The sequence below is a fragment of the Phlebotomus papatasi genome, chromosome 1, assembly GCF_024763615.1.
Source record: "Phlebotomus papatasi isolate M1 chromosome 1, Ppap_2.1, whole genome shotgun sequence".
NCBI lineage: Eukaryota > Metazoa > Arthropoda > Insecta > Diptera > Psychodidae > Phlebotomus > Phlebotomus papatasi.
In genome coordinates, this window is record NC_077222.1 from 52,194,260 (window position 1) to 52,220,195 (window position 25,936).

The 25,936-nt window shown below is 31.9% G+C and overlaps 2 protein-coding genes across 3 annotated transcripts in view; one reads left to right on the forward strand and one right to left on the reverse strand.

Moving 5' to 3' along the window:
* The window catches only part of LOC129806022 (cation-independent mannose-6-phosphate receptor), a 110,629-nt gene that overhangs the window by 28,650 nt on the left and 56,043 nt on the right, over window positions 1-25,936 (forward strand). The gene's annotated exons all lie outside the window — the stretch shown is intronic.
* Window positions 889-25,936, reverse strand: part of LOC129806014 (protein toll) — a 34,113-nt gene continuing 9,065 nt past the window's right edge. The window contains exons 2-5 of the mRNA XM_055854309.1: window positions 14,395-15,886; window positions 7,381-8,878; window positions 2,166-2,457; window positions 889-2,050 (exon numbers count right to left, since the gene is read on the reverse strand). Coding sequence (XP_055710284.1) covers window positions 1,827-2,050; window positions 2,166-2,457; window positions 7,381-8,878; window positions 14,395-15,614 — 3,234 coding nt within the window. The 5' untranslated portion in view covers window positions 15,615-15,886 and the 3' untranslated portion in view covers window positions 889-1,826. The remainder of the gene's footprint in view (window positions 2,051-2,165; window positions 2,458-7,380; window positions 8,879-14,394; window positions 15,887-25,936) is intronic.

The following is a 25,936-nucleotide window of genomic DNA, read 5'->3' on the forward strand; positions in this document are numbered from 1 at the left end:
GAATGTTTCTGTTTAGTGAAAATTCTTTAGATATAATTTGAAAACTTCTTAAATACAAGAAAAATACGCGAGCGTAAAATGCTTCTATTGGAAACATATTAATCCAAATGGAGACAAGGGAAAGTTTCTAATTGGAGACAAACAATGTAAGTGAAAACGCGACGAAAGGCTTCTAAAACCTTGTCGAGTTGCGCTTGAGTGCAGGATTTGTTCTTATTACTGGTTTTTCACCTTTCCCATCTAAAACAATAAGAAAATCTCTCCAAAGAAATCATATTTTCGGGATTTCCTATTGAAGCATTTGCAGACACTTCAGAAAAACCCTTTTTGTTCACGAAATAGATAATTATTTCATTTGAAAACTTCACGTACCGTTAACAATAAAGATTAGCACTTAATTTAACTAAAATTGTCCAGAAGTATGATACAAATTTTAAACAAAACGAAAAAACAACAGTCAATTTATTGTGTTTTTCACTGGAAAACATGGTCGATCGATGAAAAATTCAATGGTGAAAAGGTACACTTTTAATTTTTCTGAGAAATTAACAAATTAAAATTTGTGAATATGAATGGATTTTCGCTTTATGTGGAGCAAAATTAACTAAATAATGAAACTGTGGTATACAAAATACATAAATATAATAATTTAGTACTGTATTTAACATGAAAACAATTACGTTTCTATTTGAAGTAGCGTAAAATATCCATTTGGAATAGGCTTTGAATTAGCTTAATTTAATAAAAAAATTGAAATTCTTCAAAAATACTTTAACTAAAACAAAAATTTATAATACTGACCTTTAGGTGTATAAGCACTTTCTTTAAGGTTTCTGAAATCTATAGAAGCTTATCATACGGAGAGACAAGAAAAATAATACACACAAATTTATCTTGGCAACGTATATAATTTTATTATTTTGTTCATGTAGGTTGTTTTTTTTTCACACATTACGTATATAAAAAAAATTATTTAATTCTTCATAATATCCTGTGAAATAATTTCAATTGGTGATGGAGTACAAATAAAAGAGAAAATGTTGAGGCTTTATATTTTCTGTGGGGATAGTGTGAAAAGCAAACAAAAAAAGTATATATAATTAAATACTTTCTATCTATCTTTGTCTTTCACGATCAATGTCGCAAAATCTAACAAATATTTTCTGAGCATCAATGTGAATCAGTCAATATGTATAGTAAATATATATTAAGTTGATAATTTCTCAATGATTTTTATCATTTCATTATTTTTGGATAATATAATAAATCCGTCTATCTAAGAAATGCTTAGCCTTAACATTAATATTTAAATGGATGTTGTTTTTCAATATAGTCTACGAATCAATTATAGGTTTATTCTTGCGATATAAACGTTTAACTATACATCTTATATCTAACAAATTACACGTAATCTTGCTTATAAATAATGGGACATGATGAAAAGGAAAATCTTTTAATGCTAATATCTTGCTTCAATTCTCTTTGTTGCTTCTTTTTCATTTAAATATGGAGTGAAAATTATATATTTATATATATATTTAGAGTTGTGAGAAAAGCACAAGAATTCTGCATAAAAATTGTGGCGGAGAAAAAAGATGAAAATATCGATATCACATTTAATAATATTTCGTCCTCTGTAATAATCGGGATAGACACAATTTTTTTTATATTATGCATTGTTTTAGCTGAGATTTTTTTTAATGTTTTTAAATTTTTCTCTGCTAAAGTGTCCATGCATCGTCCAGTGATTGTTTGAAATTCAATCAAAAATCGTACGGGGGAGTTGAGAAAATGCTCTCATGAGTATGGTCATCAGTACTTAACAATCAAACATCGCTTTGTTTGGAGTTGGTATTGATGATAAATGCACCATTCACATGGCCATTTAGTCCACCATTAGCCACTTTGCCATTTCGCGTGTATGATATTGACCCGTTGAGTTTAGGACTGTCGACAGGTGATGTTGCCATTGGTGGTGTGATTGGTGATGGATGAATTAATTCTAATTTATCGTCTACCGAACTCTTCATTGATGTCTTGAACAGTGCACCTGGGATTTTTTTTTCAAAAGTAATTTAGCATTAGTATCTTCGTAAGTGGTGTAAGGGCACGAAACAATGTTTCATGTTCTGAATTTCAATCACTGAAAATTGCAATACACATACCTGTAGTCTTGGTATTTCCCGTCTTGATGGTCCTCAGGGCATAGTGAAGACGCTCCCAGAACCACGGATCACCCCATTTGATATAGGTGTTCATGTCAATATAACTCTTCAGTTCTGTATCTATATTCTGGGTATTCACATCACCGTATATAATCACAATGACACGTGAGACGTTCTCCTTTACGGCTGTATGATGTGCCGTCCTGAACTCCATGGTGCCCCAGACGGATTCAACATAATTGGGACTGAGAACGATTATTGTACGACGAGATTCAGCCACTGAGCGAATAATCTAAAAAGAAGTATATTGCACAAAAAAAAATTATATAAGAATTTTCGAGCAATTTTCTTGCTACTTTTATCGATTCATAAATCGAATGTGGAAGAGATTTTCTTCTTTGCTAGACCAGAGTTGAATGCCCGGTTTAAAATTTAAGATTAGAACATGAATTTATTTAATCTGAATTTATTTTGAAATTCCCTAATTAATGTATATAATTTTCAAAGAAAATAAACTCGGGGGATTTCAGAAACAAGTTTATCTACATGTTTTTGTATATAGGAATGCTTACGTCTCTCGGATAATCCATATAATAAAATAGTTAAGGTTTAGTCATGTGTCAGCTATTAAAATTCCTCATTTAATTTTCTTACATAAAAAAGTTCGTTTAACATGCATTCAATTTTAAATAGAGCCTTCTTCAAATATTCCTTAAATTGGGGGAATCCACACTTAAACCCAATAATGTAATTATTATTGTCAAGTGCCAAAATAACCTCGTGCTAAAATCAAATCTATGTTGATTTTTTTTTAACAAAATGATGGGCTGATGTCTTCGAAAAAATTGAATGTCTGACGAAGGTCTTTTCAGTGGGGAATTTTGTATGAGAAAACTTTTAGGAATTGCGTTAAAAATAAATCTATTAGGATATATTCTAACTGTCGCATAGGAAAATAAATTAATAAAAAAGTTTCAAATTATGTTACAATTGAAGTGTCAAGCGTGTGGACGCGTTAACAGAAAATGTTAACCCATTCAACTTTATCAAGTTATTCTTTTCTTCCCAATTGACAAGTTGTGCGCACGGGTCAGGCCACCAACCGCACCATCTTGATAATAACAGTAATTGACTGTTAAAGAGAGAATCATGCAGAAATCACGATGAAGGTTTAGCTTGAATCTTGAAAATTAGCATTAATATGAAAAAGTGATAATCATATCAATTATCTCTCATTGGACTTTATTCTGATATTTTGTGGTTCTATATAAAGAATATTTATGTGACAAAACTTTGGAGAAGTTATTTTATATATTTAGTGAGCAAGACAAACGTTTTGTAATTAAATCAAAAAAATTTTTAGTGGTATTTGTTATTGATTAAAAAAAACAAAATTGTCATAAGATTTTTAAGAAAGGCTAAATTATCATAATTAGATTTTCATAATAATCGTCTTAACGCCTTTTGTGGTTAAAACTAGAATATTATTAGCACACAGAGAAATCCGAAAAAGTTAAAATAACATTCCGGAAATGTAAATTTTACCCTGCAGTATTGATCCAAAATCGGTGTAAATATTACCCTTTTTAGGTGTATTAGGGGTTAAAGGTACACTTTTTCATGTTAATTTTACCCTTAAAAAGGTGTAAAATTAACATTAAAAAATGTTGATATATTTTTACACCTAAAAAGTGTTAAATTTCTGAGGAAAAAAAGTTAATCGCACCCTCTTTTTTCTCAGTGGATAGATAGTGAGTAATTTGTTGACGATCAGACATAAATAATTTCAGTTTTGACTTTTAAATACACTGAGAGAAATCCGAAAAAGTTAAAATAACATTCCGGAAATGTTAATTTTACCCTGCATTATTGATCCGAAATAGGTGTAAATTTTACCCTTTTTAGGTGTATTAGGGGTTAAATTACCCCTTTTTCATGTTACTTTTACCCTTTAAAAAGTGTAAAATTGACATGAAAAAATGTTGATATATTTAAACACCTAAAAAGTGTTAAAGTTACGAGGAAAAAATGTTAATCGCACCTCCTTTTTTTCTCAGTGTAGGACAAATACGGGTCAAAAAAAAAGAATTAATTATAAAACATGAAAATTTTTTGAAAATTTTTGCAACATAATAGAAATTTATTTAAATTACGTTCTTAGACACATAAAAGTATAACAATTGAATTATATTTTCTGAAATTTTCACTTAAGAATCTTTAAAAATCATTCAGTTAGAACTGATTTCCGAATAAAAGCTTACTTTTCGGTAGACAAGCTAAGTAATTGTTAGTAGTCAAAAAGTAAAAAGTTTCAATCAATAAGGAAGGATAAAATACTTCCTCAAAGACTACATTAACTCATCTGCATACAGGAAATACTTAGTTTTTTGATGTCAGATGAGTTTACATTGAGTAAATCTTGTCAACCGAAAAATAAGTTTGTTCTTCCAAAAGTTCTCCAAAAATCAGGTCTCAGCGGCTTATTTTTTAAAAGCTTTCAATGAAAATTTCAGAAAATACTGTTTAAATGTTGTACTTTTGTATGCCTGAGAGCATGAATTAAAGGGGTAAGTGGGTTTGACATAGGAAAAAAAATTGTAATTTTTTCCTTTTTTTTTAAAGTTTTGAACTATAAAATTTCGCAAATTCTGATTTTCGTCTATCTGATAAAGTAGTGGCAGATAATTTCACCGAAAAGTTTTCGGAATTTTTTTTTGGAAATTTTAGAAATTGCAATTTTGGAAATTTAAATTTTGGAAAATTCAATTTTGGAAAATTTCAAAATTGCACCGTTGAGAAATGGTATGATCACACCCTCATTTTTTTCCGTTGTCACGTTTTTTTCTAGCAGCTTCATCTTAAATCCATAAAACTAGTATATTCTTTTAGGATATGAATGTGGCTCGTGCTTAACAGAAGGATTTTTTCGATTTTTGACACAATTTTTTTCAAAAGAGTGATAATTTACAGCCACTTTTTAACTTTATACTATAAAGTCCGTCATAATCAATATTTCTAAAAACCCTCATGTTAAGCACGAGCCAACTATATTTAGAAGAAGTGTGCAAAGATTCAGAAAAATCGGTTCAGTAGTTTTTGAAATATCTTTGAGAAAAACGCGTTTAAAGTTTTACAATAATATGCGCACACGGGCGAAATGCACAATTAAAACTGCTCTACCTCCGAGAGTTTTACTCCGATTGACTTGAGGTATTCAGAAAATGTTAAATAATTTAAAATAAATAATAATCTTAAATAATTTTTGTTTAATATAGTCAAGTGTGCTAATCCGGGCGCTTCGCTATCTGGATCGTTTATGACTAATTCACTTAAAATAATATTTTTATTTTTATTTCCGTAATATAGTCACTACAGTAACATAATTATAATGCCCAACGCACAATAACTTTTGTTTGTAAACATGTTTTCAAAATTTTCTATGAGAGTGAGCGAGATGACTAGATCTAGATCTCACTCACTCTCATTGCAATGTCAAAAACATGTTTACAAAACAAAAGTTATTATGCGTTGGGCATAACTATTCAAGTTTGAGAAAAAGCAAAAATAATATTTTTATCCATTAAATAAGTGAGTGTAATCGACTCATTTCAATCTTGTGCCAGCTAGGTTCTTCACTAAGAATTTCTAGCAGTGATATTTTTGCTAATGACAGCTGCTTGATTGAAAACATTTATTGTTTTTCCTTGTGAAAAAAGTATTTTAAATCCAAAAGTTTAATTAAAAGTGAATTAGCAAAAAGGTGGCCCAGTTAGTACATGTTGACTTATTTCAGTATTATCATTATTTTATAAATTTTCTTTAATTTTTTTGATATTTTTTTAATATTATGTTTCTGAATGAAACAGTGAATAATTCTATGGATTTAGGAGGAGTAAAAAAAAGAATTTCATCAGTCCAAAAACAAGTGTTTAAGTAGCACTTTTCGGAAAACGATCCAGTTACCCCACCTTATTATTGAAAAACAAAAAGATATTTTTTTTAAAAATCTTTTTGCCCCTTCTGACCCCTTAAAAATGGATAAAACTACGTAAAATGCACGTTTCAGGGCACACATTTCGAAGAAAAAAAAATTTTTACACCTAGAGTAAATTAAGCTAATTCAAAACCTGCTCTAAATGGAAATATTTCCCTACTCCAAATGGAAACGTCACTGTTTTCGTGATAAATACAGTACTAAATTAATATATTTATGTATTTTCTATACCTCAGTTTCATTATCTAGTTAATTTTGCTCCATATAAAACGAAAATCCATTCATATTCACAAATTTTAATTTGTTAATTTCTCAGAAATTAACATTAAAAGTGTACATTTTCACCATTGAATTTTTCATCGATCGACCATGTTTTCCAGTGAAAAACACAATAAGGTGACTGTTGTTTATTCGTTTTGTTCAACATTTATGTCATATTTCTGGCTAATTTTAGTTAAATTAAGTGCTAATCTTTATTGTTAACGGTACGTGAAGTTTTCAAATGAAATAATTACCTATTTCGTGAACAAAAAGGGTTTTTTTCTGAAGTGTTTGCAAATGTTTCAATAGGAACCTCCGGAAATATGATTTATTTTGGAGAGATTTTCTTTTTGTTTTAGATGAGAAAGGAGAACAGACCAGGAATAAGAACAAATTCTGCACCCAAAAGCAACTCAACAAGGTTTTGGAAGCCTTTCGTTGCGGTTTCACTTACAATGTTTGTCTCCAATTAGAAACTTTCCCTTGTCTCCAATCGGATTAATATGTTACCAATAGAAGCATTTTACGCTCGCGTATTTTTCTTGCATTTAAGAAGTTTTCATATTATATCTAAAGAATTTTCACTAAACAGAAACATTCTAGAAGAGTCAAGGAGCAAATTTATGTAATTCTCTTCAGAAAAAATATGAACTTAATGTGTTGAATCTTCTGTCAAAGTTAAAGCGTCTGGAAATGGTTTTGAATTAGGACATTTACCCTATTTAATAATTATTTCTCGAACTAAATAGAGAAAATAATACTCATTTTTACTGACAAAATTGTTTTTTTACTGGTTTCTTAGAAAGAGAAGAATATATTTCTATTGATAAATTCAACTCTGTAATCTCGACTGAACCACAAAGTCCATTTTGGAAAATATCCATCTATCTGATCAGTATTAGTCGAAAGTGAGGCTATCTATCTCTAAAAGTCTATTGGAAACGTGTAAATGCACTTTACCTGATCGGGAATAAAATCTCCAACTGTCCAATCACGACGGTGAATGCATAAATTGAACTTCCGTCGAAATTCCAATTCTGGTACGAGAGTATCAGCAACAAAATCTTCATCTTTGTGTGAATAGGAGATAAATGCATCGTATTTCTTGTTGGCATCCAGTGCGTCACTGTTGAAGATGAAAGGGCAAATATTGTGCCAATACATCCATATTTTAATTTCCTGCTGATACTTATAGTACAGGGCAGCTAATACACCAATGAGAATGCCAAGTAGGGCAAGTGTGATGCTCAATGCTACTATCGCTTGTACATCATCTGTGCAAATATCCCCAGGCACCATTTTGTTAATTCTCTGTCCATCTGAACATTCAATATAATCATAGTCATTCACTTTCTTAAATTGACTCTGGATATAAATCATGAGACTGAGTGCTTCGCAGTTACATTTCCATGGATTGTTGCTTAGTGATATATTTCTTAGGGTTCTTGTGTTGTTGAAGGCTTTCAATACTGTCTCATTGATATGGACCATGTTGTTGTTTCGCAAATCCAGTGATTCGAGCTGGGGTGGAAGATTCTCTCGAACAATATTGCTAATATTGTTGTTCTTCACATAGAGAAAGCGTACTTTGTCATAGCCAATATCTGTTATTTTGGGCAAATGCGTGATGTAGTTATTTTCCAAATACAGTATGATGTATTTGAGGGAGGAGTTGGTGGGCTCCGGAAGGACTGGAACAGTTGACAATCCAGCATTGGAACAATTGACCAATAGGGCTAGATCGGCTGTTCGTACCAAGCACTGACACCCTGCAGGGCACCTCTTGACTTGACTATTGTCCGTGTCGTAGTCACAGAAGAGGTCATGGGGATTGACAGTGGCCACAAGTTTCCCAGCATGCTCTGCAGGAGCACTACATGTCAGTGCTCCCGGAATCAATTTAACCATCTTCTCTGCTTTCTCATCCAGTTCATGTCGCAATAAACGCACAAAGTACGTTATTAGGCAATTGCATACCACAGGATTCCCATCCAGATATACAGTGGGAATTGCAGGAGTTGCATTTGGATCTCTGAGTGTATCCTGACCATTGGCAAATGATTCAATTTCATACATGGAAATTTCCGATATTTGATTGTATCTAAGATATACTTCGATGTCACGTGAAAGAAATTGTAAATCATTTGCCGTTAGCATTGTGATATTGTTGTAGCTCAGATCCAGACGTTTGAGTTTGCTCAGATTAAACTGCCAATCTTGGAAAATTTTCAGGATGTGATTGTGACTGAGGTTGAGTTCTGTGAGATGTGTCAATTGTTGAAATGGTGAATTGATATCAATGGGTCCTGGTTGATTGTCCATGAATGTAAGGCGATTGTTGGCCATATTGACAATTTCCAAGGATTTTGTACTAGCAAAAATATCCATAGGAATTGTCTTGAGATTGTTATTGTTGAGGTACAATCTCTTGAGATTGTGGAGTGACCTGAAGAGATGCCTGAAAAACAAAGACATTTGAATGACATGATAATGATTATTCGTGATATTGGGTAAATCTCCTCATGTCAGAATAAGAATTATGGGATGAAGTATATGATGGGTGAGAGAGAAAGGCCAAAATCCAGTAAAATCATGAGATTTCTTAAGCTAAGCGGAAATATTCATTTTTTTTCTTACACTCAGAGGAAATGAAGTGTGGAAATTGGTGTTAGAGTAACTCCGTTTCATTGCTCTCCACCGAAACAAACGATTATCTACTTGAAGTTTTTGTTCTTTTGGGCTTTTTTTTTTAATCAAAAGCCTCAATTCTCTCACTAAATCAGAAAGTCTCTGTAATAAAATTGAGGATATGAACTCAAATTCAATCGAAAGTGTAATTACAGCACTGCAATAGCAACGTTGTCTTGTAGCGCTTCATTAACTTGATTAACTAGCAATTACCACTTTACTCCGAAAAGGTGGTTTGCTAAAGCTTTTTGATAACACTTGTGTTCTGTAGAGAGTTTGTTTTTGTCTTTGGAATCGTATGCTCTCTTTTTTTAATGTTGGTTGGATTGAATAATTTACAATAATACTTGTTGTTTTTTCTCCAATGAATTTGCTTCTGCCCCTGAAATGCAGGCAAAACTATTTTCTCATTTTTAGGTATTTTAGTGGTAATAGCTTCTAATCTACTCAACCGATATTTTCTTTATTGAAAGGAAATGAAAGGTCTTTGGCCAACAATTCTCTAGAACTCGTGAAGTTTTGAAAATTAACACAAGAAAGCGAACTTGTATATAAAAAAACACCATTTAAAATTTAAAAGTTTAGGGTGATATTTAGAAATCCGGACAAATCAATTTATAGTGCGGTAACTCTCTTGGAACTTAATAAAAAGAAAGTTAAATAATATTCAGAGTAATTTACTAGAATTGCATATTTAATAAGTTATTACTAGATTATCGAAGTCTTTACTTCAAAATTTATTTATCCAAAATACCACGTTATCCGGAATTTCATGTTTTACCTTATTTTTGATAAATTAGAAATATTAAATAGACCTCTGACTACTATTTTAAAATGATAATGATACTATTTTAGAACTTTTAGGAGGCTAAAACTCAAGAATATTTATGTAATAAGCCGAGGTGATCATTCACAAATTGTCTTTAGTATGCAATTATTACAAGCTTTCTTGAAGAATCGTAATTATAGGAAGAGCAGGGTCGGAATTTTTTTAAAAAATGCTTTTATTAAACTGTGTAAAATTCAACGAATAGAGGAATGTGTCTTAACCTTGATTAATATAGGTTTATAGTGCTATTTCAATGAAAAATGAATATGCTTTTTAGCACATGACTGTTCTCAAGTGCTTCTGCATTATCGACTTTTCTTTGTGTTGGTTCCTGTCTCCACTGTTTTCACCGGTCTTCGCCGTGTCCCAAAACCACCAAACAGTTGTGACAGGAACCACCACAAAGAAAAGTCGATAATATAGAAGACCTTTGGAACAGTTCTAAAAAACATGTCCATTTTTCATTCTAACTGCACCATTATGGTGCTATTCCAATGAAAATTGAACATGTTTCTTTAGCACTTTCTGAACTGATTCTAATATAACTAACTTTTCTTTGTATTGACTTTGGATTGGTTTCTATCACGGCTGCTTGGTGGTTTTTGGAACACGGCAAGAACTAGGGAAAACAGTCGGTACAGGAACAAACACAAAGAAAAGTTGATAATGCAGAAGCAGTTTGAGAACAGAAAAATTCCAAAACAATATGTTCATTTTTCATTTGATTAGCACCATTATTTTAATATTTCTTCTCTAAAGCAAATATATGTTGTTTAATTCCTTTGCCTAGATAATTCGACCAATGTGCTCCGTTCTGTGCTCGTAATGTTTGTTTCTATACTTGACAAGTTTTAAAAGGGATGAATAAATTAAAGACCTTTCATGTTCTCTTGATAGTATTTCAAACACTTCAGTTGAACTGAAGTTACGATCATTTTCGTATCCAAAAACATCAAAAATAATTTTGCCTATATTATGGCGTCAGAATAATAAACCTAATTTGGCGAATAACCTGATAATCCAAAATCGAAAACAATTTTATCATTGAGTTGTAATTGAATAACCTGTGGACTTTATTATTTTATTTAACAGCTAAAATAATATTAAAGAGATTGAGGGTAATTTTAACTCATTATTCAATACACGTTTTAGTAAATTGTTACTTTTTTTAGTCTCTAGCAATAGATCTCTCGTCTATGAATGTAACTATGCAAAGATATATGTGTCTCATCTGCTTTTGCTGAACTTTGCGAATATATATTGCAAAGACATGACTTCACCAACTACTTGTTCCTATGTAAAGAGAAAACCAGCACATTATTCACATCGCGATGTACAAGGGCCTCGATAGCGAGAGGAAAGGGTTCATTGAACGTACCACAATAATTTCCGCGTGCTGCATAAATTTGATTTTGTTAAAGTTTGAATGAAATCGAAGTCTTTTTCATTTAAATTTATGCATGATATTGGGTGCCTCCAATAATATTTTTGTTTCTCAATATTCTGTTCTATATAAATGCTCTGAGAAATCTCATACACTGTATAATAAGGTTTAATGGAGAGGGTATAGTCTGTATTTATGTGAAATGTGTAGAAATCAAAATTAAGAGCGAATAATTTGCATTTTAAAAGAATTTCCAGTGCACGGTTGGTGCACACAATATGGTAGTATTAAGATACACAAGATAGAGTCACCTATATACATAATATAAAAATTTCCTCTCTGTTGTTAGGTTTGCCGATGGTTTAGAGCCGGATGGGAAAAAAGGCCAAAATTTATTAGATTTTCACGGTCCACTTAATATTTCTCATGTAGACATACACAAACTATAATGAGTTGAATGTTTGAAGATAAACTCTGGGTGTTTATATGCGAGAGAATGGAAAAATAATATGATTGTAACATGAATCATGGGTATGAAAGGTGGCATCAGTCTCTTGTGCAAATTGTCTTAGACTGAAAGGTGAGATGGATAGGTTGAAGGTAAAAATTGAGGAGAGAGGGCATTTTATGTAAAGAAAGAAAAAAAAGAGAAGTCTTTCCAAGGAGTGGTTTCCATACATATATAATGAATTCTCAAATGACACGCTAAGTTGCATTCTTGAAAACCAGTTTGTTGATGCTCCAGCAGTCTTGCTGGTCAGCGGCTTTGACTCTTTTTTTTTTCATACTCTCCTCAGTTCTCCAGCAATCTTATAAAAGGCGCGATAATGGGTTGTGCCTTGTGTATATACTATGTATGAGATTTCTTATTTCACTTTTTACAGCCCTTTTCTACCATTATCTCTTCTCCCCAACACCGCTCATCTTTTCTGATATAAAAGTTACATTTATAACATCCTATAAAATAAATAAAATAATCATGGTTTAATGCGATGAGTCGCCATATGTGGTATAAGAGCACAGCAGAACTAAATGAACGTATATGGTCAGAAGAAGATTTGAGCTGAGATGTGTAATACTTTGGTATTTGAAACATCGGAAATAGTAGACATTTTCTTAAGTATACGATCCGATACCCCTTATTGGCCGTTTGAACAAAAAAAATAACTGGTTTGTGAATAAATTTTCTGGTTTTTGATTAATTTTGCTAAAAATTTTATCTAAAATGGATTATTTTTCGATATGTCTTATAAGTTTTTTTCTATTTTTTTTTGTACTAAAATTTACCCCTTTTTGAATCTATCTAAAAATCCACTTAATGGCCATTTGTTACCACTTTCTGGCCACTTCTTAAAAGGCCTTTCTTTCTATTATAAAAAAGATCATTATATAAAATAAGGTAAAGTGCCCTCGAGTCGACCGGTTCCTCGATTCGACCGGTGGTCAATATTTGAACGTTTTAATGGTGAATTTCTATAAAATTGTCACTGATTCATATTTATTTATGGAATAATTGACCTATTAATGTTAGATCATACGCCAAATATTAGTGCAAATATAAATAAATTGATTAAATTACTCTACCGGTCGAATTGAGGAACCGGTCGACTCGAGGGCACTTTACCTTAATGCTTAAAATACATTAAATGTTATTCAGAATTTAATATTTTTAAAAGCGTATTTAAGAAAAAAATTCTTTTGTAAATATGCAACAAACTAATACTCAGTGAGCCCAAACAGAAGTAGATTTTGATACTCCAATAGTGTCTTGGATAAAAGGTAAATGGAACTCTATTTGCACAAAAAGTCGTTGAAGTTCGAAGAATTCAAATTCAATCTCGAATTTTCATTCTAAATTTTCGAACAAGATGGGGAAAATTTTTGAAATATTGCACTAAAAAGCTGGCAAAAGAGTTACTCAGTGATTATGGAGTGATTAAACAATGGGACAGGAACAGTAAGCGTCCCTGTTATCTATTTTTTTCCTCTCAACAATGTGAAAAGAACGACACATTTTGACACTTGAGCACTTCGAAATTCGAACAGGACGTAACTTCCGTCACCTTGCGAAAGTATTAAGAAGTAAATCTTTTTTTGGATCTTCAAATAGATTTTCGAATTTTTCAAGATCTAGGGTAAGTGTGCTAAATTTCGGCATAGTTGCATGCAAGCGCCAAAGTCTCAAGTTTGAAATGTAATATTTTTAAAACAAATTGATTTTTTTTTATTCCTTCTTCTTAAGGAGTATTTCTTGGAACCTTGTATACAGTTTACCGTCTTTATTTACTCTAAAACCATTCTTTATTCATTTTAAAATGAATAGAAATGTAGACATAGCTTTGGTGTCCTATTTCGGCCACCTTCATTTTCATAGTTCCTTGCCCTTTGGGAATTCCTCCAATGTCTTTTTCACGTCATCTCGTTTGTCGAAGCCACATTTTTTGTTATTAATTTGTATTGTATAATCTCTAAAGTAAATGATAACTAAAAATTCATGGATATATTTGAGGAACAAAAAAGGTGGCCGGAATAGCAAGCTAGCCGAAATTTGGCACACTTACCCTACTTCTGTACGGAAAGTATATATATTTATTTCGATTTATCAACTTCAAGTACAACTTATTCAAATACAGGATAATTATTTGAAAATGTTTGCGAGAATAATCAACGTATTTTTTAATTGAGTTCTAATTGATGTGAAACTTAATGAGAATTAAAAATTAAGAACAGTTGCCAGCGCCTTTCACGGGAGACAACAGTGCTATCAAGCGTAGAATAAAGTTACTAGTTTCTCATCCAATCCTCATATATTATATATTCTTTGGCATTGTTTTTTTTTTTAAATTTTATACGATTAAAAAATCAGTCTAAATTAGTAAACGATCTTAAGAAGAGCAAATTTCGATTTTTCAATTTGCTCAATTTTTCATTTCAAAACTGTTTAAAAAAAAAATGGAATTTTGACAGGTATATTTCGATGTTAAAATTTAATTGAGGGTATGGGCATTTAGGGGGCCTTTGACTCTATGTTGGATGAGAGTGAATAACCTGCTAAAGCGTGTATAATTCTCACCTGGCAAGATGGGTAAGGTTGTTGTTGGAGAGATTGAGTTCGATGAGGGCTTCTGTTTTGTCAAACAGACCAATATCCAATTGAGTCAGTCTATTGTGGCTCAAATTGAGATCTTCGAGTTTCTCCTGTGTTTCCAGCAATTCCACTGGTAGTGACACTAATTTATTGAATGATAAATTGAGTTTAGTCAACTTTTTCGAACCACTAAACACATCACTGGGTAATGTCTCTAAAGCACTTCTTATATCAACAGTTTCGAGTTCGCTGAGATTGGCAAAAAATCCACTTGGGAGCTCCTTCAATGTTCCCTGATTGTAGAGTAAGGTGAATTCACTCAACTTTCTGTTGTTCTTAAGTAGTCCCTCGGGGAGTTCACGGAAGTTATTTTTGTTGAGGTGGATAACTGAGAGATTCGGTAGGAGGTCAAAGACATCTGGATCGAAGGTTTCAATTTGATTGTAGCTCAAATCGAGCGTGTGCAGGGCTTGCGTGCCTATAAAGACGTCCCTTGTGAGATTCTTCAGTTTATTTGTCCACAAATTGAGAATTTTCAATTGGGAATTATTGCGGAAGGTACCCTCTTGGATTGTGTGCAAATCATTTTCGCCCAATTCCAAAAATTCCAAATTTGGCAATTTGGCAAATGCATTCTCAATGGATTGGATTTTGTTGATTTTCAAACTTAACCACTTGATGTTCGTGACGTCATTGAAGAGATCATCAGGGATTTGAGTGATGTGACTAGAACCTATTACGAGACGTGTGAGATTGGCAAAACCGCTGAGGTGCTGCCTGATGAGTTTATTGCGAAACTCCTGTCGGGCATTGTTGATGAAGAGTGTATGGACATTTCTTACACCAAGACGATTCAGCACCGTCATAATTGATGCACTTCGTGGTAATTCACAGCTGCTAATTTTTGCCATGCTTACATCCTCAATTGTTATGTTGGGCAGTGACCTGTACTCCTCATCAGCCACAATGCAGCTGATGTCAACATAATTCATGGGCAATTTGTAGAATGGATAGCTTACACGTATTGTTGAGCTTTCTTTTGGGCACTCAAGAACATACTTGTCGACATCATTGTAACAATCACACGTTGTTTTGCACACATCGTGCTTCTCCTCACTCTCGTACTGTGTCAGGAAATCACCCCTCACAATGATCCCAAGGAGCAAGACCAGCACAATGGTCTGTGTAAATTTGGCTAAAGACATTTTAGAGCATCCGGAAATCTTGAAAATTGAAAACAATGCACATTGACTAATGTTGCGTGGTGTGAGATTGTAGACAATTTTCACTCTATATTATATACGGATGTCTACAATCTTTTGCGCACTTCCCGTGCTCTTCCAACTCCTTTGTCTCTCCAGCTGAAGAATTTTTAATATGATACCGTCTTATGACTATGAAAGCAAGTTAAGTGTTGTGTCATTTTTCCCTTCTTCGCGTAACGCTTATGATGTTTCTATTGTTGACTTTTGGGTGGCTGAAAAGGGATCGGAGAAGAGGAAACTCATTACGAAATTGTATGGAGTTTCTTAAGAATAGAAGAAAAATAATGAATCTTGAAAATCTCTCACATACAAAAGCAAATGTTTCTTATATTGCTACACAAATCAACTTTACAATCTTCCATTGAGAAGTATATATTCTAATATATTTTGCTAGTAAATCAAACAATGCGAAAACGTACTTATAAGTACTTTGAGTTTGCAGAAGATTATGATTCTCTCATTAGCATAATTCATGAAGTAACGGGACATTTTAAAACTTTCAACAGCATGAAAATTTGAATGCAAATTTAGAGAAAATTTGTTTAATGTTTGTAATATTTTAATTACTTTTAACTTTTGGTTTAAAAACAAATTAAATAACTCTTAGACGGTTCTGAGTTTGTATAACCTTTGACGGAGCTTTCGGATTTTTTTTTGGTCTTGAGGTTGTTTACTAACATTAAAACACCGGTAGACGCAAACGCACATGGTGATTACATTTGTAAAATTTTAAACTTTCAAAGCAATAATTGATTAAGGGGTTACATGGGTCAAGAAGACTGACAAATATAATAATTTCTATAAACTTTTTTCAGCATAATGAAAAAAATATTTAATTCAAGGTCTTAGGCATATAAAACTACAACATTTGAACTATATTTTCTAAAATTTTTGTTTAAAAATTTTAAAAATTCAGTAATTGAGATGTGGTTTTAGAGTTTAAAAGAAACATACTTTTCGGTGAATAAGATTTCTCCGAAATGTGGTTTATCTGAAATCCAAAAGCCAAATATTTTCTGTTAGCTGATGAGTTAAACTAGTCCTTGAACGAAGGATTTTACGTTTACTTGATCACAACTTATTCTACAAGACGAAACGTAGTGCAAAACACTTAAAAAATGGAATTTTTTTATATGGAATTCTCTCAAAAATGCAAACTTAATTTTTATTTCAAAAATTCTACGTTCAAGGACTAGTTTAACTAATCAGCTACCGGAAAATATTTGGTTCTTGGATTTCAGATGAACCTATTCCGAGAAATCTTGTCCATCTAGAAGTATAAGTTTTCGAAACGGTCTCCAAAAATCAAGTTCTAGATACAGAATTGTTAAAATTTTTAAATGAAAATTTCAGAAAATATAGTTTGAATGTTGTACTTTTATATGTCTATGAGCTCGAATTAAATAAACTGTTTATTGTGTTAGAAAAATAGGGGAAATATGCTGTTTTTTAAAATCTGTTTTTAAAATAAATAAAATGCTCCTTTAGATATTTGAGATTAAAATTATAAAATGTTAGAGATTTATTTTATTAATTCGAACAATTATTAAATATTACGTCAAATCGTTATAAAAAATCGCGCATTATATTTCCAAAAAAATCATCACGCTAAATTCGTATAGTCATTTTAATACTTTTCTCTCATATAACAAAATCGACGACTCAGAATATAAGTCGAACATCTCGATGTTTTTATTTGCTTTTTGGATACTTCTTTATACCCTCTACCTTCCCTGTGAATATTATATTCAGGGGCATGACATTTCCTATGTTTCCCATATATTTCTAGCGCGCCAAAAAACTTTTGAGTTTATCAGCTGTTTTCTGTCATTGTAGAATGAATTAGCAAAAAATACTAATACAAAATGAAAACCAATTTAATAACGAAGAGGCAACCGAAAACCCTAAATTGGCAACCTACGTAGTTTTGAAGATATCTCGTGAAATGTGTACGAAAGCAGGAAAAAATTTACACTAAAACTGGTCGCATTTTTCAGAGCTAATGTCACCTCCCTGATTATATTTGAAAGAGAATTATTTTCAAAATTATAGAGATTTTAAATCTCAAAAGTCCTACGCTCTGCATGTAAAATTTCAGCTTCAAATCGCTCTCCTGTAAAATTTACCTACTGCGAGTTATTTGTTTCTTATTCTTAGCGGTCGAAATTTAAACTTTATTGTCTATTTCTCATATCTTTGAATCATAGAATTTTTTATGTGACAATAAGTATAACCTAAATTAAAAAAGTTTTAGAAAGTCATGTTTAGAATTTTTTTTTTTTTTTTTTGTAATGAAAATCAGTTGTAATGGCTCCGGCACACCTTTTAGATCAGGAAAATTTCATGAAGTCGAAATTCACATCCCTTTCTTCATTTTGCATATGTCTATCCCACTCTTTCGTACTCTTCTTCTTCATTTAAACATCTGACCAATTTGAATTTAGTTCAATCAAATTTGGAGTACAAAAGAATAAGTCAGACATATGCAAAACGTGTGAGAAAGAAAGGGATTGAGTTTTTATTTCATAGAATTTTCCCGATCTAAAAGGTGTGCCGGAGCCATAAGTTTGATAATTCACATTGAGATCTAATTGCAATATCTCTCCCTATTCTCTAGTACTACTTTTGGCCCATCTTTGTCTAAATTCAATTTAAAAAATTAACATTCAGCAATAAAAGGATTGTGTCATAGCTCAATGCCAGAAGTTTCTCTCACTAATTAATTTTTTTATTTAATTTAAAGTATGATGTATAGTATTGTCTCGAAATTTAAATTATGAGAAAATAAGAATAACATTTCAACAAACATTTCAAGATGACTGTGATAAAGTGCAAAATTTTTGGAGTTCAGTTTATTTAACTAATTGCCAAGAGATGTCAACAATAATTTTTACTGGTTAAAAAGAAAATTAGATTTCACTTCACTATATTTCGAAATCCCGGCCAAGAATAGTATAAAAAAAGTATAAGAGCATGATTTTTAATTGAAAATGATGGATGAGTCTCAATTGAAAGGAAAGGGATGTTGATTTTTATTTAGGAAAACACAATAAGGAACCTTCCTAATTGTATCGATTGAAAGTGTTTTATGGAAATCAAAGTAAAAAGTACAAAAAATAGTGCTAAAGTCTATTCAGCTCTGACATCATCCTTGCTAAAGATTTACTTGCCTTAATGCTATGATTTGAAAATAATATAGGGTCTGAAATAGTATTAGAACATGATTCAGCTATTGTAAAAGTATCTACTGTATCACCATTACCCAAGTCAGGTCGATTACAATATTCGTAAGTGTATGTTTGAGAAGCATACCTAAAAAGCCAGCAATTTACAGTACGTTGAAAGAAAGTGTATGATGTTGAATGTAATGCTAATGATTTGTTCTCCCATCATAGATCTATGAGTTATTTCTGTAATACCGTGGAAAAGAGATTGTAAATTCAAGTTAAAGTGGTGCTAGATGGTTATTCTAAATTACTTTAGAATGTACTATATTATAAATTTATTTTTTTAATATTGTTTATTAGGCGCGATTATGGTATGATTTTTGCTATAACATTGTGCAATGGGAGCTTGATGAAAATTTACTGCTTCACCGCTTCAATAATTTACATTTAATCATAGAGTAGAATGCGAGATAACATTCACACACCCATATATTATTATATATATTGTCTTTCCTTCACATAGGATGTGGCCCTATACAGAGAATTAAATTTCATAGAATTAGTATAGAACAAATATTCCATGTCTCACAGCATTTCAAGCACAGGAGTGAAAATATGGAGCAAATTGGTGTTAAGAGATTGGGGAGGATGGAACTAGAATGAAGTATGGTATCAGTGCAGAGAAATAGGAGAAAGGGATTATCGTCGAGTCTAATTGCATAATGCATTCTATATAGCCAACTCGTACATAATAGTGGCAAGTGCTTTAGTCTCCTCATCACCATATACTATACACTGATGGATTCAGTGAGATGGTGGAATAAAATGATATATACATGAGAATATAACATGAATATTTTATATAGTTAACTGTTACTTTTCTCTTTTTGCTAAACCAAAGGCATTTCACATATTATGGAGTGTAGCATACATCACTTGGCACGCGCGTCTAACCGTAAATATCAAATCAAATCAAATCTAGCACATCTAGAATTCATAATCCATTTGCAACGGCCTGTCGGCAAAATCCAATTTGATCAGGAACCACAGTTTCCCTCATTCATGAAAATATCTTCCCCTACTTTCCTGAATTTTGTGTACTAAGGGGAGAATATGCTCTGTTGTATTTGCATAACATGTAACACCAGTATCCGTGCAAAAGAATAAATTGAAGCAATTAATGTTGAGACGCACAATTTAATTTTAACAATTGCTATCACACTTCTTTTTGCATATTTCACAATTGAAGCTTGTGCTAGGGACCTCCCATAAACCTCGAGGGTAGGGCTTTGGTGACTGAAGAGTGATTCATCTGTTTCAACTGATGGTCTTTAAGTTTCATTGAAAGACGGAAGATGGTTTGGAGTTGATTGATAATAGCATAACACTTATTAACCCGGAGAATACTTACCCAAGAAGCCTTCTAGAAGATCTAAATTAGTTTTTATAGAGCCAGATTACAAAGGTTTCTTTAAATCGTTTTTCTTTCGATCGCACTGACTACGACACTGAGAAAAAAGGGGGTCCGATTAACTTTTTTCCTCGTAACTTTAACACTTTTTAGGTGTAAAAATATATAAACATTTTTTAAAGTTAATTTTGCACCTTTTTAATTGTAAAATTAACATGAAAAAGGGTAACATTAACCTATAATAAACCTAAAAAGCATAATATTTACACCGATTTCGGATCAATAGTGCAGGGTAAAATTAACATTTCCGGAATGTTATTTTAACTTTTTCGGATTTCTCTCAGTGGAGTTAACTTTAGTACTGATAAGAAGTTCGAAGAAAAATCATTTGAATTGAACCCAAAATCTTCGTCATATACATTCTTAATGACACTTAAAAGGCTTTTTTTTTTAATTTTGGTTATCTAAGAAAATCATTTAGCTGTACTGGACGGGAATCCTCATTACAAGACACTTGAAAAGCAATTACAAGATTTCAAGAAGATTTGTTTGTATAGAAAAGCAAATAATTTTTCTTTTGATTTATAGAGTTTTATAAGCATTTCAGTCCAAAATTCTCATTACAAACCAATTATAGGATGATTATAATCAGTTTAAAAATTTGACAGGAATTCAATCCACAATCATCACTATGATCCAATGAAAGGTTAATTATAAAAGCTATTAAAATTGTGTTCCATAGCATTGGTTATACTGTCTTCAGACCTAAGGCTTAGCCATAGGGATTAACTGCTGTAATTTCTTACCAATCAAGATTTTTTGAAAAAATTTAACTTAGGCTTGGATTATAAAAGATAAATGACCTATTAGGCCATCAAAAAGCAATGAAATTGCTCGTTATTTAAGATATTGAGACCTTCTAGAACTGGGCTAAACCGTTTTATACGGGCTTCAGAACTAAGGCTTAGCCAAATGGCTTAACTTGTCTAACTGGTTATTGGTAAAAGTTTTTGGAAAAATTTTGATTTAAGATTAAATATTGAGAGCAAATGATCCATAAGATTTTCAAAAACCAGAAAAATATGGCTGCTATAGGAATTACAAAACTTCAGGAACTTAGCTAGTCTGAAGACCGTTTTACAAACTTAAGGCTTAGTCATATGGCTTAACTGATTTAATTTCTTATCTTAATTTAACCTAAGATAGGATTATTAAGGGCATATCATCTACTAGATTCTGAAAAACAAGTAAAATTGGTTGCTCTTTAGGGTTTTGGAATCTTCGGGAACTGGGCTAAATTTCTAATTTGGAAACTGCTTTAATACAGTCTTCAGACCTAAGGTTTAGCCAATGGATTAACATCTTTATTTTCTTATGAAGCAAGATTTATAAAAAAAAAATGCGATTTTGGAATGAATATACATAAGGGCAAACGTGATCCATTGGTATTTCAAAGATTACAAAAATTACTTGTTATTTCGAAATTCTAGACCTTAAGTCCAAAATAGACACAGGGATCGGCTTAGGGATCAGCCCGAAAAATGAGGATTGGTGTCGATACACTCAGGGATCAGCCCAAAATTCGGAGGATCAGGCTGATCTTCTAAATTCGTGAAGTATAGTGAAGTTACGAGGATTAGGCGACATCAGCGCCAGTGCTGAAAATAAAAAGCTTCACTTTGGGGATTTTTGGGTGCTTTTCGAAATGTCAATTGAGTGAAAAAGCATGGAGAGTAATGGTACGCAATGTCTCAGAATCTTAAAATGCATTAAAATTGGAGTAATGGGAAGGTCAGAGTGCATCTTTCTGTACGAAAAATCCATTGATATTGCACTTAAGAAGTCTTTCAGCACTCAAAGTGTGGAGATTTAATAGAAATTTACGCTGAAAACGCTAATCCTTGATCCTAAATCCTCAGTGTATGATAGTTTGGGCTGATTCTTTACCGCCAAATTTTTCGAGCTGAGCATTCTCGAGGATCAGCCTGTGTCTATTTTTGGCATTAGGGAACTGGGCTAATCTTCCAGTCCGAATTCTTTGTTAGGTAAAGATTTCACACCTTGGATCGTGATTTTAATTCGTATCTATCTTAAACTTATTGAGCCCCTTTAAAGACGTTTATGGGATATTCAAAAGTTTTTCTCAAGATAGTTTCTTGGGTGGTGACTTAAACAATATGTACCATATAATTGAATTCGATTAAAAGGTTAAACATGTGAAATAATCTTTTGGTATATTTGTGATCAATCTTGTGAAAATTGATGGAAAACTGTGACCCGAATTGTTAATTTGGGTGTAATATTGCTTTGATCAATATTCCCCCTTCATTAAATCCCCAAATCCTTCATGGCAACTAATGTGACCACTTAATTTGAGATTTGCACGTAAAACTACCGACCCTTACGTAAAAGTTTTCCGATTGAACCCTTAAGTGTATTATTTTTGGAGGGGGGGGAGGGAGAGAAAATGGGGAAAATTCATTGAAGTATGAGGAGTTTTCTTGGCATGCTCACCCAAGTTTGGTCTCTGTGCCTAATCAATCCTCTTGTGGTATAAGAGGTACCACATTACCATTGTTGCTGTAACATATAAAATGTGGTTTTCGTTGGTGAACACCATAAGTTCACACAAACCAATAACATGATTTATTTGCTTTATTTGGAAACTTGCACATATGATCCAATTTCACATCAATTTCCTATACACTTTTCTCCCCTTACCAACAAAACACGCAAATGAAACTGATGACTACCGTTTTTTGATATATATATATCACCCCCGGAAATCTTTTATATAAGAAGAAACTTACCAAATAGCACAACACAAAATTTGAAATACTTGGAAGTCTTTTGTATATATGCCTGTATTTCTACATTATCCAATTTTCATGGATAAATTCTCAAGATTCAATATGCAAATATTTATACTGTGGGTTATGTTTGAAAACTAACTTTAGATAACGCTCTTTGTTTTGAAACTTTTTTGAAGGCATCACGAGCACTTAATTACATTTGGAGGGAAAATATAGCATGAAAATAGGAATTTCATAAAGTTATTTTCAGTAACAAATATAACATCAATTTCAATTTGGAAAGTAGCATGTGATAGTCTTGCAATTTATATAAAATTTCCATAAGCATTCTCAAGCGCATTATTGCTACATTTATTTGGTTATGCAAGTTAAACCAGTATAAATAAATTATTTTATAATATGAGAAATAATTCATTTTGACTTTTCATGCCCAAAATGAGATAGGTATAGTTTATCATCACATTCAATACTGCAGATTGAGTTAATTTGAGTAAATTTTGTTACGCCAGTGAAATTGATATCATTTTGTCATGTGACAACGAGCATTCCATCAGAGATTTTTGGCCATTTTTTTTTCGTTAGTATAAATGCCAATTAGAGTATCAATCAGTTTGGTGGTTTACATGAAATTCGAATAACATTTTGTTCATTTTCTTTCACTTTAAAATATTTACATGGAGCGAAAATTGAAAAAAAAACAATGGTTTTTGGATGTTTAATAAAAGTAAAAGACATAGTAAAAGTCACAAGCTTTCCACAATTTAGCATTTAAACACACGTACAGAGAGAGAGAGGGTATTCACCAGAATGTGAGAAGGTTTACAGATTTTAATCTCAATTTGAAATAATAGACGAAAAACATGAAAGTATATAAATATATGCACACATTTTGCTGTTTTGTAAAAGAATGGAATGAAATTATAGAAGAGAAAATCCAAAAATGTGTATAATTTCATTTTCTGTGTCGTCAAGTGAAAAAAGTTAAGTCTATTAATTTAATTTTCATGAACTTCTCCCAACTATTTAACATCGTACTCTGTGGTAAACTTTAATGTTAATTGCATTCTCTATGTTAGGGGACATGACTAACATTTAATTTCAACAACTATCCGCAAACTCTGCTACCAATAGATAAGTTAAATGCTTTAATTTTGTAGAAAATCTAAGCTGAGATTGTAACATCAATCACAATACAAAATTTGTTATTCTATTGGAAAGTGTGGAAAAAAAAATATTTGAAAAGTAGAAATCAGGGAGAAAAGAGCATTTTTAAAGTGTACAGTCAATATGTAAATGTCGTACAGAATAATATTGTCATACGACTCTTTGAAAAATTCACTGTGATCATTAAAACATGTGAAATTGCGGAGAAGAGAAATATAAGAAATAAGAAATTAAATGTAAAAAGCTCTTGGAACCTGAGATTCACAACATTCCACGTATATTTTTATTGCAAAAATAAATGAATATTTATAATTAAAATAAGAGAGCATTGTAGAAACTTTTAAACTTTGGGCGATAAATCACTGGAGTTTATTCTTGAAAGATATGTAACTCTGACAAGGTAGTTAAAAGCTCATTGCTGAATATTGTATCATTTTTTGACATTAGTAAGAGAGTGAGATATTGAAGCCTATACACTGTGAAAAAAAGAGGGTGCGATTAACTTTTTTCCTCGTAAATTTAATACTTTTTAGGTGTAAAAATATATCAACATTTTTTAATGTTAATTTTACACCTTTTGGAGGGTAAAATTAACAGGAAAAAGGGGTACTTTAACCCCTAATGCACCTAAAAAGGGTAATATTTACACCGATTTCGGATCAATAATGCAGGGTAAAATTAACATTTTCAGGATGTTATTTTAACTTTTTCGGATTTCTCTCAGTGTAAAAATACATTTATTTGCAAAATGTATATTGAAAAATTTCACGTATTTTTGCATTTACGAATACAGAAAGAAAATCAAATTTAAAAAGGAGTGGTAAAGTGTCCCAGGCCAGATTTACGGAATGCTCGAAATCGTGACTCAGACGTTATAAGCCAAAAGCACTTTCACTCATTTACCATTTACCGGTTTTGAACCGATTTGTTTGGGAGTAATATAATTGAATTTCGGATAAAAATAATTTATCGGAGAAAGATTGGAAATCGGCTCAGTTTAATCGGAAATTCCAAGACCTTCCCAACAAGCGCAAACATGATACCATTCGGTTGAGGGATACGCTTTCTAGAGCCTTTTTACTTCTGATCTTGAAAAACCATTATTGGGAATTTTGGGAATGATTCAAGGGTATTTTCGACTACGTACGAAATGTCCGCCTGGAGAACCTCTAAAACGTCTAAAACAATCAATCATGAAAAAACACATGCTTATGATCGCAGGATCGACTTATGAAAGGGGGGAGGTCCCCCGAATGTCCCAAATCTCTATCTCTAACCGTTTGAACTTCAGGTGTCGTATCGACCGGACACACAGCACACAAACGGACAGTGTAATATCAAAAACTCGAAACATTAGATTTACAAAATTCTATCAAAATACGACACCTTGAAGGGTAAGAAACTGAAAAATAGATGTAACCCAAAATCGAGGAATAATATTGGCCCTTGGAAATTACAAAGGGTCAGCTCATTTTTTTACGATTTTGAGATTTTAATGCACTTAAAAAGACAATTTAAAAAAATTCAAATGGTTAGAAGTCAGCAAATTTCGTTACTACAACAGTTTTTTTTAATTGTACTCTTTATTTATTGCTTGCGTTTATTTGAAGTTAAGGGGCACAAAATAGATTTATCGTCAGATAAATCTATAAATAAAACCAGTAGAAAAGAAATTTGGCTTTGTTCAGTTACGGAATTAAGATAATT